Source organism: Theropithecus gelada, chromosome 19 (genome assembly GCF_003255815.1).
Source record: "Theropithecus gelada isolate Dixy chromosome 19, Tgel_1.0, whole genome shotgun sequence".
NCBI classification, from domain to species: Eukaryota; Metazoa; Chordata; class Mammalia; order Primates; family Cercopithecidae; genus Theropithecus; species Theropithecus gelada.
In genome coordinates, this window is record NC_037687.1 from 41,332,139 (window position 1) to 41,347,811 (window position 15,673).

Here is a 15,673-nt window from a genome sequence, read left to right on the forward strand (position 1 = left end):
CTCCCCTCCCCTCCCCTCCCCTTCATGGGGTCTCACTCGGTCATCTATTCTGGAATACAGTGGCACCATCATAGCTCACTGCAGCCTTGACCTCCTGGACTCAAGCAGTCTTCCTGCCTCAGCCTCCCAAGTAGCTGGGACCACAGGTGCATGCCATCATGCCCAGCTAATTTTTAAATTTTCTTATGCTGGAGTCTTGCCATGTTGGCCAGGCTGGTCTTGAACTCCTAGGCTCAAGTGATCTTCCTGCCTCAGCCTCCCAAAGTGCTAGGATTACAGGCGTGAGCCACCGCGCCCGGCCTCCCTCCTTCCCTCCTCACCTAATCCTGGCCTCTCCTCCCAGGTAACTGCTGGTTCCTTGCGGCCGCCGCCTCCCTTACTCTGTATCCCCGGCTCCTGCGCCGGGTGGTCCCTCCTGGACAGGATTTCCAGCATGGCTACGCAGGTGTCTTCCACTTCCAGGTACAGCTCAGTTCCTCTGCCCATGCCTCAGTTTTCCCCGTGGTGACTTGGTGATATGGATTTCTTTTTCTTTCTTTCTTTCTTTCTTTTTTTTCTGAGATGGAGTCTCGCTCTGTCACCCAGGTTGGAGCGCAGTGGCGCGATCTCGGCTCACTGCAACCTTCGCCCCCACCCCTGGGTTCAAGCAATTCTCTGCCTCAGCCTCCTGAGTAGCTGGGATTACAGGCACCCACCACCATGCCCAGATAATTTTTTTTTTTTTGAGACGGAGTCTCGCTCTGTGGCCCAGACTGGAGTACAGTGGCACAATCTTGGCTCACTGCAAGCTCCGCCTCCCGGGTTTATGCCATTCTTCTGCCTCAGCCTCCTGAGTGCTGGGACTACAGGCGCCCACCACCATGCCCGGCTAATTTTTTGTATTTTTATTAGAGACGGGGTTTCACTGTGTTAGCCAGGATGGTCTCGATCTTTTGACCTCGTGATCCGCCTGTCTCGGCCTCCCAAAGTGCTGGGATTACAGGTGTGAGCCACCACACCCAGCCGGTGATATGGATTTCATAGTTAACATTGACTTGGGGCTGTAATTCCTGACTCTGGGACTGGCACAGCAGAGTCAGGACCCAGAGGCAGGGTCCAGACAGGGTTGGAGGTTGGAAGCCGAGTCCGGCCCTGCATCTTCTCCCGCCAGCTCTGGCAGTTTGGCCGCTGGGTGGACGTCGTGGTGGATGACAGGCTGCCTGTGCGCGAGGGGAAGCTGATGTTCGTGCGCTCGGAACAGCGGAACGAGTTCTGGGCCCCACTCCTGGAGAAGGCCTATGCCAAGTGAGGACCCCAATTCCAACCAGCTGCAGCCCCAAGTCCGCACAGCAGGCACCAAGCCACAGGGGGCACCCAGAGCCCCCAAGCTCTGCAATCCTCCAGACACCCCACCAAGAATCCCAAACCAAGTGACAACCCCCAGAACCCTCAAATCATAACATCACCTGAGCAACTTCACATCTTTTTCTTTTTTTTGAGACGGAGTCTCACTCACTCTGTCACCCAGGCTGGAGTGCTGTGGTGCCATCTTGGCTCACTGGAACCTTCACCTCCCGGGTTCAAGCAAATCATCTGCCTCAGCCTCCCGAGTAGCTGGGATTACAGGTGCCCACCATCACACCTGGCTAATTTTTGTATTTTTAGTAGAGACGGGGTTTCACCGTGTTGGCCAGGCTGGTCTCGAACTCCTGACTTCAGGCGATCCACTTGTCTTGGCTTCCCAAAGTGCTGGGATTATAGGCGTGAGCCACCATGCCCGGCCAAGAGTTTGAAATTGTTTTAGCTGGGTGTGGCGGTGTGCACCTGAGGGCCCACCTCCTCAGGAGGCTGAGGTGGGAGGAGGATCGCTTGAACCCAGGAGTCTGAGGCTACAGTGAGATGAGATCACGCCACTGCACTCCGGCCTGGGCCACAGGGTGAGACCCTGAAAAAAAGTCTCAAAACTTCAGGAATTTCCCCTGGGGATTCTATACCCTGAGATAGAGGCCCCTGCAGATCCTAGGGCAGGGGTGCCTGAGATGCTCGTACTTGCCTCAACCCTCACCCCAGATCTGCTCCCACAGGCTCCACGGCTCTTACGAGGTGATGCGGGGCGGCCACATGAATGAGGCTTTTGTGGACTTCACAGGCGGCGTGGGTGAGGTGCTCTATCTGAGACAAAACAGCATGGGGCTCTTCTCTGCCCTGCGCCATGCCCTGGCCAAGGAGTCCCTCGTGGGCGCCACTGCCCTGGTAAGAGACCTGGACTCCCATGCGGAAGCCCCACCAGGACCAGAGCACAGTCAGGGGTGTGGTGGGGTGGGCGGAGTGCTTCCTCGGTTCTTCTCTTCTCTGCTTCTGTTACTGGCTTAGGCTCGCTCATAAATCTAACTAGTCAAAAATAAATTCATTTGCTCTCATGAATCAGGGGCTTCAGGCACAGCTGGATCCAGATGCTGAGGGTGTTGCAACTATGTTTGTTTATTTCCTGTTCTGCGTTAGTGTCACTCTCAGCCAGGCTCTCCCCTCATGGGCACAAAAGGGTCCCCCATAGCTGCAGGTATCTCCTACCACCCCAGGGGTTATTTAAAAAAAAAAAAAAAAAAAAAGAGTGCCTCTTTCTGAGAATTTCAGTAAAAGTCCCAGGATTGATTCTCGTGGGCTTAGCTTGGATCATGTGTTCATCTGTGACCTCATGACACACTCATTCATTCATTGAGTTAGTCTAACTCCTTCACTCATTAATTTACTTAAATCCTCTACTGAGTTACTGCTTCTCTTTTTCTTTTGTGTCTGTCTCTCTCTTCTGTATCTTTCTTTATCTCTATGTCTCTGTCTGTCTCCTCTTTCCATCTATTTTTTTTTGTTTTGAGATGGAATTTTTCTGTGTCACCCAGGCTGGAGTGCAGTGGCACAATCTTGGCTCACTGCAACCTCCGCCTCCTGAGTTCAGCAATTTTCCTGCTTCAGCCTCCCAAGTAGCTGGGACTACAGGCACGTGCCACCATGCCCAGCTAATTTTTTGTAGTTTTAGTAGAGATGGGGTTTCATCGTGTTAGCCGGAATGGTCTCAATCTCCTGACCTCGTGATCCACCCGCCTCGGCCTCCCAAAGTGCTGGGATTACAGGTGTGAGCCACCACTCCAGGCCCTCTTTCCATCTGTTTTGTTTGTTTTTGTTTTTGGAGACAGGGTCTCATCTCACTCTGTCACCCACGTTGGAGTGCAGTAGTGTCATCATAGCTCACTATAGCCTTGACCTGTGGGCTCAAGGGATCCTCCTGCCTCAGCTTCTGGAATAGCTGGGACCATTGGTGAGCACCACCATGCCTATCGAATTTTTAAACTTTTTGTAGACTTGGGGTCTTGCTATGTTGTCCAGGTTGGTCTTGGACTCCTGGCCTCAAGCATTCCTTCCACCTCAACCTCTCTAAGTGCTGGGATTACAGGCATGAGCCTGTACCTCTCCTTTTGTCTCATTTCCATCTCCCTTCCTCTCCTTTTCTCTGTTGCCTTCAGTCACTAACCCTGACATGGTCTCTGAGCTGTGTGCCATTCAGTTCAGTGCTCTGGTTGGCTCCTGCCTTGGTGGCAGGAGGTTGGGGGCAGGGAGGAGCAGCTGCCCTCCTGTCCCCCACCTCAGCCTCACCATCCCATCCCCTGCCCAGAGTGATCGGGGCGAGTACCGCACAGAAGAAGGCCTGGTGAAGGGACACGCGTATTCCGTCACGGGCACACACAAGGTGAGTGTCCCCCATGGGTGGGGTGGCAGGCCATGTCCAGGCATCATCCCCACTGACGATGCTGCCCCAGGTGTTCCTGGGCTTCACCAAGGTGCGGCTGCTGCGGCTGCGGAACCCATGGGGCCGCGTGGAGTGGACCGGGGCCTGGAGCGACAGGTGGGATGGGTCTGGGGTGGGTGTGGGGCTGGACCCCACCTGCCCGCCCCTCACACTGCAGTCTCTCCAGCTGCCCACGCTGGGACGCACTCCCCACCGAGTGCCGCGATGCCCTGCTGGTGAAAAAGGAGGATGGCGAGTTCTGGTCAGTTCATCAGGGTCCCAGCTGTGCCTCTGGGAGGGTCTCCGTGCCAGGGGGCTCAGGGAGGGGCGAGCCCCGATGGAAGGATGGGTCCTGATAAGGAGAAACTGTGTACATCGGTGGTAATTTTGGGGCCAGGTTCCATTTTGGGAAGTCAAGGAAGAATTGGTAGTAATATTAGAGTGCCACTGATTGGAGTGGGCTAAAAAAAGTAGTAATGTTAGGGGAATTTGAAGGCATAGTTATCTGTGGAGGGTATAGTACTTAGGGCAATGGAAGAAGGCTTAGTGATATTTGGGGCATTTCTTGAGATTTGGCAATGCTGAGGGGCTGAAGGATACTTGTTGGTAATTCAGAGTCTAAGGGTCTTGCTCTTTGGGGCTTGGTGGCAATTTAACATATTTGGGGGCAGCTTGTGAATCATGGCGATTTGTGGGGTGTCTGAGGACTTGGAGGAATTTGGGGGAGCTAGAGGCCCAGCTATTTGGGGGTCATTTCTGGAACCTGAAGGGTATTTGGCAATATTTAAGAAATGTGGGAGGCTTTGGGATCTGGGAGTCATTTCCGGGATCTTGGGACCCCCTCGAGGTGGGGCCGGGCAAGGTCTGACTGGGCCACCGTGCAGGATGGAGCTGCGGGACTTCCTCCTTCACTTCGACACGGTGCAGATCTGCTCGCTGAGCCCGGAGGTGCTGGGCCCCAGCCCGGAGTGGGGCGGCTGGCACGTCCACACCTTCCAAGGCCGCTGGGTGCGCGGCTTCAACTCCGGCGGGAGCCAGCCGAGTGCTGGTGAGGCCTGAGGGGCCCTGAGAGGCTTGCCGGGGTGGGGGGCGCTGTGGCCGGCTGGGAAACCCCCTTTCTTCCTCCTCCCCTAGAAACCTTCTGGACCAATCCTCAGTTCCGTTTAACGCTGCTGGAACCCGACGAGGAGGAGGACGAGGATGAGGAAGGGCCCTGGGGGGGTTGGGGGGCTTCAGGGGCGTGGGGCCCAGCGCGGGGGGGCCGCACGCCCAAGTGCACGGTCCTTCTGTCCCTCACCCAGCGCAACCGACGGCGCCTGAGAGCCAAGGGCCTCACTTACCTCACCGTGGGCTTCCACGTGTTCCAGGTGAGGTCCTCGGTAGAGCTGAGGTTCGAGGGAACCCGGAGGATAGAGGGGCGGGGCCAAGGAGCAGGGGAGGCATGGAGGGGCGGGGCCAAGAAGAAGAGGGGAGGTGTGGAGGGCGGGGCCAAGGGGGAGGAGGGGAGTGGTAGAGGGGTGGGGCTGAGGGGGATCGGGGAGGAGTGGAGGAGCGGGGCCGAGAAGGGACGGCGCGGGAGGGGAGTAGGGGGCGAGTAGGGCTGGGGGCCAGGTCTCAGAGGGGGAGAGGGAGCTAAGGGAATGAGAGAGAGGGGCTCAGGGACAGACTGAGGGGCGAGGTTAGGGACAGAGAGAGACTGGAGGTTAGAAGGGCCAGAGGGGACAAAGGAGACAGAGAGGCGCTGAGAGCGCAGATGGGGAAGGAAGGGTTGAGGAGGGGTCGGCGAGGGCCTGGGTCGGGGACTGCGGGGCAAAGGTTCAATAAGGGTCTAATAGGACGAAGAAGGAGGGAGAGGGCAGAGAGGTGAGGAAGGGCAGGGAGGGGACCCTGAGCGGCGGCCATCCCTCCCCTGCCCCGACGCCCCTTGCCCTTGCTTCTTTCAGATTCCAGAGGAGGTGAGTCTGGGATGGGGTCAACCGGCCCTGGGGCTTGGTCAACCTGCGCTGGGGGTGGGGGGCAGAGCCGGGGTCCGGGGGCAGGGAAGGCGTGGACGGGGGTTGGGCAGGGTGGACGGGGCGGGCTGGAGGGTGCGGGGCTGAAGGGCCGGGGGTGAGCCTCGTCCATGGTCACGCCGCCCCGTTCCCAGCTGCTGGGCCTCTGGGACTCCCCGCGCAGCCGCGCGCTCCTGCCCCGGCTGCTGCGCGCCGACCGCTCGCCCCTCAGCGCCCGCCGCGACGTGAGCCGCCGCTGCCGCCTGCGCCCGGGCCACTACCTGGTGGTGCCGAGCACCGCCCACGCCGGCGACGAGGCCGACTTCACTCTGCGTGTCTTCTCCGAGCGCCGCCACACGGCCGTGTGAGTCCCGGGCACCCAAATCCGACCCCATCCCTGCCTAGACAGGCCCCGAGACCCCCGAGACCTGACCCGCCCCCAGGACCCCCCGCCCCGCGAGGATGATCCCAGGGCCCCACGGCACGGTCCCCACCTAGATAGACCCCACGTGATTCCTCAGCTGAGACACAGCCCCAGCTGGGGCAAACAGCCCCTCCCCACCTCCCATCTGTAATTTGCAGGGAGATCGACGACGTGATCAGCGCAGACCTGCAGGCTCTCCAGGTGGGGGCTGTTCCGGGAGGGGCACGATGGGGCGGGGATCTTGGCCTGAACTAAACTTCCCCGTGCCGCAGGGCCCCTACCTGCCCCTGGAGCTGGATTTGGAGCAGCTGTTTAAGGAGCTGGCTGGAGAGGTGAGGAGGGGGTATTGGGCTGAGGGAGCATCCCGCTGCAGCTTCCCTTTGGAGATCCCCCTTCCCCCGCCCTAGCATTTCGGGTGTCTCATTTTGCTTACTTTTTCCTCCCTCCGGGCTTAAATCTCATGACCTTTTCTTGAAATGCTCACAGCTCCTCCCTGCCTCAGGGCCTTGGGCTCAGTCCATACTGACCACCCTCTCCCAGGACCATCCTCTCCCTCCTGACACCTCCGGCCAGGCTCAGGCCTCATCTAAGGTGTCCAGCCCTGGAAGCTCTCCCTGACCCTCCCCCAGGCCGGTCTGCTGCCCCCCACCAGCTCCCACAGCCCAGTGCTTCCCCCATCACAGCCATGGCCCTGTGGGGACAGGCCTGTCTTCCCCCCACTCCTGGAGCTAGCTCTGAGGCTCTGTCAGCCCTTGCGTGTCCCTAGCCCAGCCAAGCACAGGGCCTGGCCCAGAGCAGCTGGATGAGTCAATGGCCTCACAAGCCCTCTTTCCTGGACTAGGAGGAAGAACTCAATGCCTCTCAGCTGCAGGCCTTACTAACCATTGCCCTGGAGCCTGGTGAGTTGGCTGGGATGGGGGCAGGAGGAGGGGTCTTAGCTAGGGGTCCTGCAACCAGAGCCGGTGTCACCCTATGTCTGTGAACCCACGGTGCTGCTGGGAGTTGGGCTCAGGAAGCCAGGGCTCAGCCTGGCAGCATCTCCCTGCAAGGGATCCTGTGTGGGCCGGTGACCTGGGCCACAGCTGCTCGCAAGTTCCCCTTCTGCTGAGAGGCAAGGCTGCCTTGAGCACAGACTGGGCACCCCTGCCTGAATTTGAATCCCAGCTCTGCTAGTCACAGCAGTCAGTGGCTCCCTGTGCCTCGGCTTCTATAACATGGGACTGACAACATCGCCTGCTTGAGGGAGTTGCATCCACATGGCCCTCAGAGTGGCGGCCAGAATGCAGGAAAGTGCTGTGGTTTGATTTTGCTCTTCCTGTAGCCAGGGTCCACACCCGCACCCCCAGAGAGATCGGGCTCAGGACCTGTGAGCAGCTGCTGCAGTGTTTCGGGGTACATGGGGGGAAGTGCCTGGGTGAGGGAGGGAGTGGGGAAGGGGATGCCGGAGTCTCCTCCCCTTCTGGAGAGATTGACCTTAACCAGATGCCCCCACCCCCAACACAGCATGGGCAAAGCCTGGCCTTACACCACTTCCAGCAGCTCTGGGGCCACCTCCTGGAGTGGCAGGTGAGGTGCGAGACTGGGCCTCTTCCCAGAAAGACAGAAACCTTTACTAACAGAGACATAGGCACCCTGTGGGCTATCAGAGCCCCAGGGAATGAGGGGGGCTGGACTATGCTGACTTGGAGGGATCTGGCTGGGATATCCCTGCCCCCGCCCAGTCTCAGCTTGTCTTCTGGGGACATTGCTCGTATTCCCATTTTACAGATTGGGAAACAGAAGTCCAAAGTGGTTAGGCTGCTTTCTGGGGGTCCACACCAGAAGAAAGGGAGTTGGGAGGCCGGGCGCGGTGGCTCAAGCCTGTAATCCCAACACTTTGGGAGGCCAAGACAGGCGGATCACGAGGTCAGGAGATCGAGACCATCCTGGCTAACACAGTGAAACCCCATCTCTACTAAAAAAAAAAAAAAGCTAGCCGGGCGAGGTGGCGGGCGCCTGTAGTCCCAGCTACTCGGGAGGCTGAGGCAGGAGAATGGTGTAAACCCGGGAGGCGGAGCTTGCAGTGAGCTGAGATCCGGCCACTGCACTCCAGCCTGGGCCATGGAGCGAGACTCCATCTCAAAAAAAAAAAAAAGAAAGGGAGTTGGGATGGGCACCAGGCTGTCTTGCCTGGCGGGCCCCATTTGCAGCCTGCTTCAAGGCCTGGGGGGTAGCCCTGACTCATCCCTCCTGCCTAGGCCATATTCCACAAGTTCGATGAGGATGCCTCTGGAACCATGAACTCCTTCGAGCTGAGGCTGGCGCTGAATGCGGCAGGTGTGGACAGGGCCCTGGGGTGGTCGTGGGGACAGGACCTGTTCTCTCCCATCCCATCGTCTCCAAGTCCCCCCGCTCAGCTGTGGCCATCTGCACTGTGGCCATCCACAAGCCCACACCTTAGCTTGTTGCCAGTCCCTGCCAGGGGTTGGGCGACCCTGAAAGAGGCCAAATAAGGAGGGCAAGGGGTGTTTGTGGGGTGGGGAGGACATGAAAGGGGGATGTGCGTGGTAGGGTGCTGGGGGAGAGAGAGAGGCTCCTCCAGGAAGGGGAAGATTAGGAGCTGGTGTCTGAGAGGCTCTGGCCCCCAGGGCAGCATGGTAGAATGTTCTGGATTCTGGTGCCACGAGGTTGGAATCCTCACTCTACTGACTCCAGGAGGGGCTCTGGGCACTTGACTCCATCTCTTCGAGCCTCTGTTTTCCTCTCTGAAATGGCCAGGGCCTGGTGTGGTGGCTTACACATATGGTCCCAGCTACTCAGGAGGCTGAGGCTGCCATAAGCCCTGATTGTGCCTGGGCAACAGAGCAAGACCCTGACTCTCAAAAAAAAAAAAAAAAAAAAAAGCCAGTACCCAGGGTGGTGAAGAGCCATCCATGGACTGCGGGGCATAGTACTTAATGATCAGAGAACGCAGTTTTCATTACAAAAAGCCGGAGCACCCCAAAGAAAGCCAGCCAATGGCCTCTGCTATGAGGCTGAGTTCCTCCTGATGAACTGGAACAAGCCCAGCACAACATCCTAACCAAGAAATGAAGTCAGAGAGAAAGGCTTTCCATGGGCTCCAAGGCAGATGAGACAGTGCAGGACTGTCACCCTCGTGTGGAGGGGATTTGGAGAGTGGGCTGGGGTCAGAACTTGGAATTCCCAGATCCCCAACCCCACTCCCAGGCCTGTCTGCCACCACACCAGTCTCTACTAAAAATACAAAATTAGCCGGTTGTGGTGGTGCGTGCCTGTAATCCCAGCTACTTGGGAGGCTGAGACAGGAGAATCGCTTGAACCCGGGAGGCGGAGGTTGCCATAAGCCGAGATCATGCCATTGTACTCTAGTCTGGGCAACAGAGCAAGACTCTGTTTAAAAAAAAAAAAAAAAAAAAAAAGCCCAAGTCAAAAGAGGGAGAGATGGGGTCAGAGACAGCCAAGGATTGGGAGACGTCGGGCAGAGAGGGAGAGGCTGGGCCCGAGATAGACAGGAACGGAGGTGAGGGAGCAAGGACTCACAGCAGGTGGCAGGTGGCAGGCTTTGCTCACGCATCTGGCACCACTGAGTGCCTGTTACATGCCCAGAGTTATTCCAGTAAGAAGGAAACTGATAAAGTACCTTGAGAAGTTCTCAAACGGGAACTCCTGCAGGCAGCTGAGGGGCTCCAGCCCCTTCTCGGGTCCTTCCACCCCATCTGGCTGGGTTTTCTCATAGCCCTGGGCACAGCAGCCTCCACCCCTATGCCCGAGGGCAGATGAAGGCCAGAGGGAGAGTGACCTGGGGCAGGTCATCTGACCTCCTGCTTCCTGCTAAACAGCAGTGGGCACAGCATGGAGTGGCGCTTACTTGGTAGATATTTGTGAAGAGAATGAACATACAGAATGGGGGTGAAGATGGGCTTTGGAAGCAGCAGAAGCCCACGAAATGGTCCTTGGAACTGGGTTTGGCCATGTGGGAGACAAAGGAGAAGGTCGTGAGGCACGACCTTGCATCTCAGAAGGGGTCAAGAACCCATTTTGGGTTTTGGAAAGCTTCCAGTGAGACGCCACAGCAGACACGGTTTCTCAGCTTTAGAAATCGCCTCTGAGGTGGACCGTAAAGAAACCGACTCCATAGGGGATTGACGATATTTTTTGCGGCACAGAAATATTCTCCAGTGCCCACTGGCAAGGAGAAAGCCCCACAGGATTTAAGGAGTAACAGTACCCACACGTCGAGTCATGCGCCAGACGCTGTCCGAGCGCTCTTGTCTTCACACACCCTATGGGGTCGGGGCTGTCTCAGTCCCCGTTTGGTGGATGAGGAAACAGGCCCAGATAATTGAAGGGCCCAGCCTGTGCTTGCCCTGCTGGGATGGGGCAGAGTTGGGGTGTGACACCCTGTGGCATCCGCATCCTCCGTGAGGAGGTGGGGTGGGGATGCAATGCTGAGGTGGGTTCCCTGTGGGCCGCTGGGCTCAGAAGCAGCCTCCCTCTAGGCTTCCACCTGAACAACCAGCTGACCCAGGCCCTCACCAGCCGCTACCGGGATAGCCGTCTGCGTGTGGACTTCGAGCGGTTCGTGTCCTGTGTGGCCCAGCTCACCTGCATCTTCTGTGAGTACCACTCCTGGCATGGTGGGGCATGGGAGAAGGGGTATGGTGACTAGTGGGCACTCACCCTGCTCCTCTCTGCACAGGCCACTGCAGCCAGCACCTGGATGGGGGTGAGGGGGTCATCTGCCTGACCCACAGACAGGTGAGCCGGGTGGGGAGGACGGGGCGGCTCAGGCTCCATCCTGGGAGCTCCCTGCCTCAAGCCCACTGTCTTCCTTCTCTTGCTTAGTGGATGGAGGCGGCCACCTTCTCTTAGGATGTCAGGACGGGTGCACCTGCTGCTTGGGGCAGGGTTGCTGCGCAAGACCACCTCCCTAGCCCCTGCCTGGCACGGGCGCTGCTCTCTCTGGCATCCACCCACCTGAAGCTGATCTCTGGCCCCCACCGCTCACGGCTGGGTGACCACTCTGGCCTGTGTGCTGCTCAGAAACAAGGACAGTGACAGCCCCTCTTGAGTAGATGACACGAGCTAGTCCACGTTGACAGCTTAGGATGGTGCTAGCTCTGCCCTGGCTCTCCTAGGAGTGGAGGACAGACACGAGAGAGAAAAAAGATGACACTGCAGGAATCCTTCTTAAAAATATTACATGTTTTATTATCTTGTCCCCAGAGGGTGGTTTATCCAGAAACCGAGAAAAAAAATCAATCAGAATAAACTCAAAAAAAAAAAAAGGGTAGGGGAGCAAAACCATCAACCACCAGGTAGCCAGGCCAGCAGCCCACCTCCACCTCTGGAGGGTCCCCAGAGACCCCCGCCCGACGCAGCGTCAGCGAGGGCCCGGAAGAGAATCGGCTGTGTCTTCATGACAAGAGCAGGAGAGACGGCAGAGATATGTTGCTAGGTGAATATATATTTATATAATAAATCCGTAAGTTAATAAAGTAAATAGTAATCCTCTGAAAGTTTTTAATTCTTTTTTATAGTTTGTGTTTTTTGTGATTTTTTTTTTTTTTTTTTTTGGTTTTTGTTGTTTTGTGGTTTTTTTTCTTTTTTTTTTTGGTCCTTAGAAAATCTGAGACACGTGAGGCCAAAGCAAGGCCGGAGCTGGTGGGATGGGGTGGGGTTCAGGGGGGCCCGGTCTGCCAACTCAGCTGCTCTGCTGTGAAAGTGGGGTGCTGGTTGGGGCCCCCATCTCCTGGCAATGGCAAGTGAGTCTGGAGCAGGGAGGGAGGGGCTGGGTGGGTCCCCAGCCGTCGGGTGGCGGCGGCGCCCTCTGCTGGCCCCTCGCAGGGCCCAGGAGGTTCCTGGACAAGGCACATGGGGCTTTGGCCTGGATGGGGGAGGCCTTGAAGGGACCTCAGGGCAAAAGGAAGAAACCTGGGTGTGGTGGGGCATCCCCAGGGCATGGAAGGGACTGGTTTTGCTGTGGGAATCCACTGGCCCCTCCACGATGGTTAAAAAAACAACACATCATACATATTTACCAGACCAGAAGCACTGGCCCCAAGTCTCCCCAGTTCCAACCTGGTCGGGGGAACCTCCTGGCCAGCCCAGAGAGAGAGGAGAGAGCCTGCCCCAGCCCCTCCCTGCCCGCCCACCCACCCGGAGGACTGCGGAGAGCTTTGCATAGATACAGAGTGGAGGAAGGGGCTGTGGGGCTGCCCCGGCCCCTCCCGGAGGCCGTGGCGGGTGTTGGGTCCGGGTGTCTCCGGGGCCTCACAGGTCGCTCTCGCCATACAGGGCTGTGGAGAAGGACTTGTAGTCGAGGGCGCCGGGCACAGCGTCGGGGCCCTGGTACGGTGCCATGCGGGCAATGCAGTACTCAGCCTGGTCAGGGGGCAGCTCTCTCCGCAGCTCCTCAGCTGTGATGAAGTTCTGGGGCCAGCAGGGTGGGACTCTGAGCCATCCCCACCCACATGCTGCCCCCTCAGCCCCTCCCACTGCAGGGACCCCTCTCGTCAGCCCCCATGAGCCTCGTAGGGGTCTCGCTCACCTTGTCCCCTGCCAGGACCTTGAAGGAGGCGATGACCTGGTCGGCCGTGTCGGTGTCGGTGGTCTCCCGAGACATGAAGTCAATGAAGGCTTGGAAGGTCACAAGGCCGCTGTGGTTGGGGTCAACCAGGCTCATGATGCGGTTGAACTCGGCCTCACCCTGCAAGGAGGGGGTGGGGTGGGGGACACACAACATTGAGTGGGGTAGGGGCAGCCAGGCCCACACTGGTGGGGTCTCCAGGGAAACAGCTGAGAGCAGGGCCCAACCCGCATGTGCGTCCGCCCTGTTCCCCACCTGCTCCACTGGCTTTGGCCCCGAGCAGAGCCTGCCACTGCTCTGGCTGCCCCAGAGCCCCAAGCCCTCAGTGCCCCAGGCTGGGGAGCAGGGCCTCTCTGCACCCTCCCCTCCTGTGGTCTCCGACAGCAGGGAACTGGGGTCTACTGTCCTCAGCCCAGACTCACGAGTTAGCTCTGGAGGGTGGGGAAGAAAGAGAGAGAGAAAGAGAAAGAAAAGGGAGAGAGAGAGTGGGAGAGCTGCCCCCTCTCTCTGGAGACTTCTAGGGAAGAAGGGGGGCTGGGAAGTCATCGGAGGGACCCCACCCCGGCAGGTGCAGCAGAGGAAGAGGCAGGCACGGCTGCGCTGCTCGGGCGGAGGAGTGTCCCCGAGGACGAGGAAGCTCTGGAGGCGGTGAGGGGGAGAGGTTGGGGAGGAGGAGGAGGAGGAGCGGGCGGCTGGGGAGACAGAGCTGCATACCAGGCTGTATCCTGTGGAGATAAGCAGAGCCCTGAAGTCATCGGAGTCCATGCTGCCTGTCTGCTTCTGCTCCGAGGACGCAGGCATAGCAGAGGAGGCCGGGCCCAGAGTAGGCAAGAGGGACCGCCCCATGTGCACAGCGGGCAGACAGGACAGTGGCGGGGAGCAGGGAGACAGCGGCCCCAAGAGACCAGGTAAGAAGGAAGGTGTCCAGGGAGATGCGGGCAGGGAGGCAAGAGAGCCGTGAGATGGCACACAGGATGGCAGGGGTGGGATGGCAAGGGGAGAAAGAGAGAAGGAGAGAGAGAGAGAGAGCAGTTAATGCCACGGTCCACTGGGGCCCAGGGTGCGGTACCTGCCGGTCGTTCTCCACGTCGTAGCCCAGGCTGATGAGGCAGGCCTTGAACTCCTCGGGCCCCAGCGCCCCGCCATGGTCCTGCCGGGGCCATCCGAAGGCAGGTGTGCGGGAGGGGTGGCGGGCGTGGAGACCAGGATGAGGGATCGGGGTCACATGCAGAGGGCAGGGGGAAGGGACACGTAGGGAAGGGAAACACAGAGTTAGAGGCGACGTGGACAAGGAGATGGCCAGGGACGCATGGGGCGGGGGGCGGCGCGGGCCCCTTTCATCCTGCCCCCAACCTTGGAAGCTCAAAGGCAGGCAGAGGCCTCCCATACCTCTCTGCCCACAGCAGGGGTGGCAGCTGGATGCTACAGAATTGAGGACAAGTCCCAGGACTGGAGGGGCTGTCCTCCAGGAGGATAGGAGGTAGAGGGGCCCTCCTTGCCTTTGGGATTTGGAGTGAGACAGAAGGGACTGCACCCTGTCCTGGGGACACCAGGTGCAGAGCTGAGGCTGCACACTCCTCAGTCTGTCAGCCTGGCAGGGTGGGCTGGGGATGGCAGCAAACTGGCGCTCAGGGCCCCTCTGATGAGGCTGCCAGACCAAATCTGAATTCTAAAAGCACCATGCAGGGTGTCTGTGTCCAGGTTCACAGACCGGGTTGCAAAGCCTGGGTGTGCTGAGACTTCATCTTCCCCAGGGGTGGTGAGGATGCCACCCCAGACGGCAGGACTTGGGACATCTGGCCCCCTGCCTGTGTGTGTGAAGTGGCCCGGGCTGGGGTCTCGGTGCCACACGGCCACACCCTGACAGTGGCAGGGCCCTGCTGGCCCTGAGAGTGGCGATCGACGCTCAGCAACTGTGATGGGAAAGGACGGACAGATGCAGAGACGAGGGGGCGGGCTGGGACGGCAACGGCGGGAAGGGAGAGGCCGAGGCGGCAGCAGGCTGCTCACCTTGTCGAAGTGGTTGAAGGACGCCCGGAACTCCTGCATCTGCTCCTGGCTGATGCCCTTGGCGTCGCGGGTGAGGATCTGGTTCTCCACCTCGTTGATGGTGCGGGCAATGGTGGTGAGCAGCTGCTCCCAGCCCACGCGAATGTGCTGCGGGAAGACGGGGGTGTGACTGTGGGCTGGGCGCTGTGAACTGTCCTCACTGTGGTGGGATGTCCTCGGCAGCCTGCCCTGGGGAAAGCCCTTGCTCTCCTGTACACCTCCCGGAGGACATGGGCCGTGCTGCCTCCCTGCTGCCTCTGCCACGAGGCTGATGTCTCCACAGTCAGTGTGGTTCCCAGCTACAGGGGCAGCAGAAGGGCAAGCACCCATGACTCTTGTGCCGGGATCCCTGTGGAGACTGTTTGGACACAGTCTGGTCAATGTCTCACCACTGGCTCTCAGGGGAAAAAAATAAGCCAACTCTGGTTTGAGGCATCTGTGGACCTATATGCGGTGAATCAAGAGTGTCCAATCTTTTGGCTTCTCAAGCCACCAATAAGACAGCGACCAGCTTGCAACGTTCCTGGCGTGTTAGCCGGTGGCAGGCTCTGACCCTGAGCAAGGCTGATACTGCTGAGGCCACAGGGCAAACGGTGCCCTCCATGGGCCCCTGGACCAGCTTGTCCTGTGAGGGGCATTGTCATGGTGATGAGAGCAGTGCTAGGGAAAGTGTAATTTTTTAAAAATGTCTGAACATTTTGATTTAGTCTTTTGAATCTTTTTTCATTTTTTGAGACAGAGTCTGGCTCTGTCACCCAGACAAGTGTGGTGGCACGACCTCGGCTCACCTCAACCTCTGCCTCCCTGGCTCAAGCAATCTGCCCACCTCAACCTCCTGGGGAGCTGGGACTATAGGCATG

At 58.7% G+C, this 15,673-nt stretch overlaps 2 protein-coding genes across 6 annotated transcripts in view; one reads left to right on the forward strand and one right to left on the reverse strand.

Moving 5' to 3' along the window:
* The first annotated feature begins 349 nt into the window (after window positions 1–349).
* CAPN12 (calpain 12) lies at window positions 350–11,463 on the forward strand. Its single transcript, XM_025367591.1, has 19 exons — window positions 350–462; window positions 1,151–1,284; window positions 2,064–2,232; window positions 3,647–3,721; window positions 3,792–3,877; window positions 3,948–4,022; window positions 4,645–4,808; window positions 4,895–5,127; window positions 5,704–5,715; window positions 5,907–6,115; window positions 6,334–6,376; window positions 6,448–6,507; window positions 7,017–7,074; window positions 7,497–7,567; window positions 7,679–7,741; window positions 8,413–8,491; window positions 10,675–10,791; window positions 10,875–10,933; window positions 11,021–11,463. Exons 2-19 carry the CDS (start codon window positions 1,220–1,222, stop codon window positions 11,045–11,047), a joined length of 1,665 nt encoding a protein of 554 aa, XP_025223376.1. The 5' UTR covers window positions 350–462; window positions 1,151–1,219; the 3' UTR covers window positions 11,048–11,463.
* ACTN4 (actinin alpha 4) overlaps window positions 10,314–15,673 on the reverse strand; it is an 87,687-nt gene continuing 82,327 nt past the window's right edge. Inside the window, exons 18-23 of one of the 5 annotated variants that reach the window (XM_025367586.1) lie at window positions 14,775–14,921; window positions 13,834–13,914; window positions 13,479–13,544; window positions 12,726–12,884; window positions 12,420–12,607; window positions 10,314–11,584 (exon numbers count right to left, since the gene is read on the reverse strand). In XM_025367586.1, the coding sequence (XP_025223371.1) occupies window positions 12,449–12,607; window positions 12,726–12,884; window positions 13,479–13,544; window positions 13,834–13,914; window positions 14,775–14,921 (612 nt within the window). In that variant the 3' untranslated portion in view covers window positions 10,314–11,584; window positions 12,420–12,448. Of the gene's footprint in view, window positions 12,608–12,725; window positions 12,885–13,478; window positions 13,545–13,833; window positions 13,915–14,774; window positions 14,922–15,673 lie in introns of all 5 variants that reach the window. The other 4 variants (XM_025367585.1, XM_025367589.1, XM_025367590.1 and 1 more) reach the window with 4 other exon arrangements.